This window comes from Bison bison, unplaced genomic scaffold (assembly GCF_000754665.1).
Source record: "Bison bison bison isolate TAMUID 2011002044 unplaced genomic scaffold, Bison_UMD1.0 scf7180017864363, whole genome shotgun sequence".
In the NCBI taxonomy this organism is placed as follows: domain Eukaryota; kingdom Metazoa; phylum Chordata; class Mammalia; order Artiodactyla; family Bovidae; genus Bison; species Bison bison.
In genome coordinates, this window is record NW_011494935.1 from 120,538 (window position 1) to 122,789 (window position 2,252).

Genomic DNA, 2,252 nt, shown 5'->3' on the forward strand with positions numbered 1-2,252 from the left:
TGCTGCTAAGTCACTTCAGTCGTGTCCAACTCTGTGTGACCCCAGAGACGGCAGCCCACTAGGCTCCCCCGTCCCTAGGATTCTCCAGGCAAGAACACTGGAGTGGGTTGCCATTTCCTTCTCCAATGCATCAAAGTGAAAAGTGAAAGTGAAGTCGCTCAGTCGTGTCTGACTCTTAGCAACCCCATGGACTGCAGCCTACCAGGCTCCTCTGTCCATGGGATTTTCCAGGCAAGAGTACTGGAGTGGGGTGCCATTGCCTTCTCCAAAGTATCATGCTATATATTTCTATATATCCAAATGAAGTGCCAAGATAAAGATATAAAATCTCATCTCCAACCACTTTTCCCTCTGAGAATCCTTTGATTTGCTGGAAAAGCCAGCTTGTTCTGGACTGTGAAGCTTGAGTTGGTTTATTAAACAAAGAGATACAGTAAGAGAACAAATGCTCGTAAAAGTCCCTCATCCTCACACCCCCACCATCCAACCCTGGGACCAAGAAATAGCTACTATAAAAATCTCAAAGAAAGGAAAATGTGATGATTACCAGAGGAGGGTGTAATTTTTTCCCCAGTTTTCCTGGGTTCACAGAGAAGTCCTCATGCATATTTGGGTGCTTGAAATTTGAAATGATTTTACTGCTTAGACTTTATGCTGTTCATGAGCATAATGATTCACCTTAGGGCTAAGAAAAAGTGAATCAGTGGTAAAGAATCCTCCTGTTACCTACTAAGATAACAGCCACCTTTTGCATGCTTACTAGCTAGCCAGACACTCATCTAAATTTTTATATGCATGAAGTTATACAACGAAGGCCAGAGACCCCCAGGAAAAAGTAGTGCAGCTGATAATCAAGCCCAAGCAGTCCCTTCTAGCACCTCCAAGGCTGTGGATTAATTTCCGGATATTCTCTGCCCTTGCTGCTGTTGCTGTGGCTATTAGTCTCTAAACTGTGTCTGACTCTTTGCGACCTCATGGACTATAGCCCACCAGGCTTCTCTGTCTGTGGGATTTCCAGACAAGAATATTGAAGTGGGTTGCCATTTCCTTCTCCAGGGGAATCTTCTTGACCCAGGAATCGAACCCACATCTCCTGCTTGGCAGGTGGATTCTTTACCACTGAGACACCCAAGGAGCCCTTTTTCTGTCCCTGGGCCCTAATATTAATAAATACCTAAAGGAGTCAGGCAGGAGGAAGAAAGGACAAATGAACAAAAGAATACTCCTTCCACTATACAGAGCCACGGGGTCAAGTGAGTAAACCCTCTGCGGCTTCAAGGAAGAAGATGAGTGTGTTTGGAAATAGGATGAGATAGCAGAGCTCCACCCAGCCTAGAGTGGACAAGCAAGTATTCTAGAGATGATCTACCATGAAGTACTGAACCAATGAATCAAGGTCAATGGTATCCCTTATTCTCTAAAATCCATAGGAAGGAACAAGCCACAAATGCAGTCTTGACACCAGTGTGTCCTAGGAGGGCTTCATGGCTCACAGGACCCAAAAGTCGTCTCTAGTCATCGGACTCCATGACACTCTGTTCAGTGTTTCCCCTCAACCTAAGGGGCAAGGGAAGAAGAAGAGAGAACCAAACACACGTACTCTTGGATGTGAGTAAGGCAGTGCTGCGGTGAGAAGTCTCCTCAACGCTTCTCTGAGAGGTCCTAGGGAGCAGGGCAGGCTCTAATTCTGGAAGAGAAAAAAAAGTTTGATAAAAGACAGCTAAAAGTTGGTGCTTGTGCCAAGCAATTTTTACAGTTGTCTTTGTAGTTTTCTACGTTTATTTTAGGCAAGTACAAAGACAACTATAAAAATGATCCTGATCCCTATGTATATTTTGAGGCTTTCCTGCTGGCTCAGATGGCAAAGAATCTGCCTACAATGCCAGAGACCTGGGTCAGAAATATCCCCTAGAGAAGGGACATATTGGCTACCCACTCCAGTATTCTTACTTGGACAATTCCATAGACAGAGAAGCCTGGTGGACTACAGTCTATGGGGCTGCAAAGAGTCAAACATGACGGAGCGACTAACACATATATATTTCAAGTTTTTTTTTCAAGGATTGTAAGTAATTTTTAGAATCTAAGGGAACTGTAAATGTATTTGAAGATGATTATTTTAAGGACTAAAGGAATAAAACATACAAATTTGCTTAGGGTTCATGAACCTTAGGTCGGTACTCACAGTGTAATGGAATTAGCCAATTCATTACTGTAAAGTTGTTTAAATTAATCCAGGCCTTATTGAGGCA

General features: G+C 43.5%; 1 protein-coding gene across 1 annotated transcript in view; it reads right to left on the reverse strand.

Annotated features, from left to right (window-relative positions):
- The window catches only part of TIMD4 (T-cell immunoglobulin and mucin domain containing 4), a 31,069-nt gene that overhangs the window by 18,776 nt on the left and 10,041 nt on the right, over window positions 1–2,252 (reverse strand). Inside the window, exon 4 of the mRNA XM_010855272.1 lies at window positions 1,601–1,687. Coding sequence (XP_010853574.1) covers window positions 1,601–1,687 — 87 coding nt within the window. The remainder of the gene's footprint in view (window positions 1–1,600; window positions 1,688–2,252) is intronic.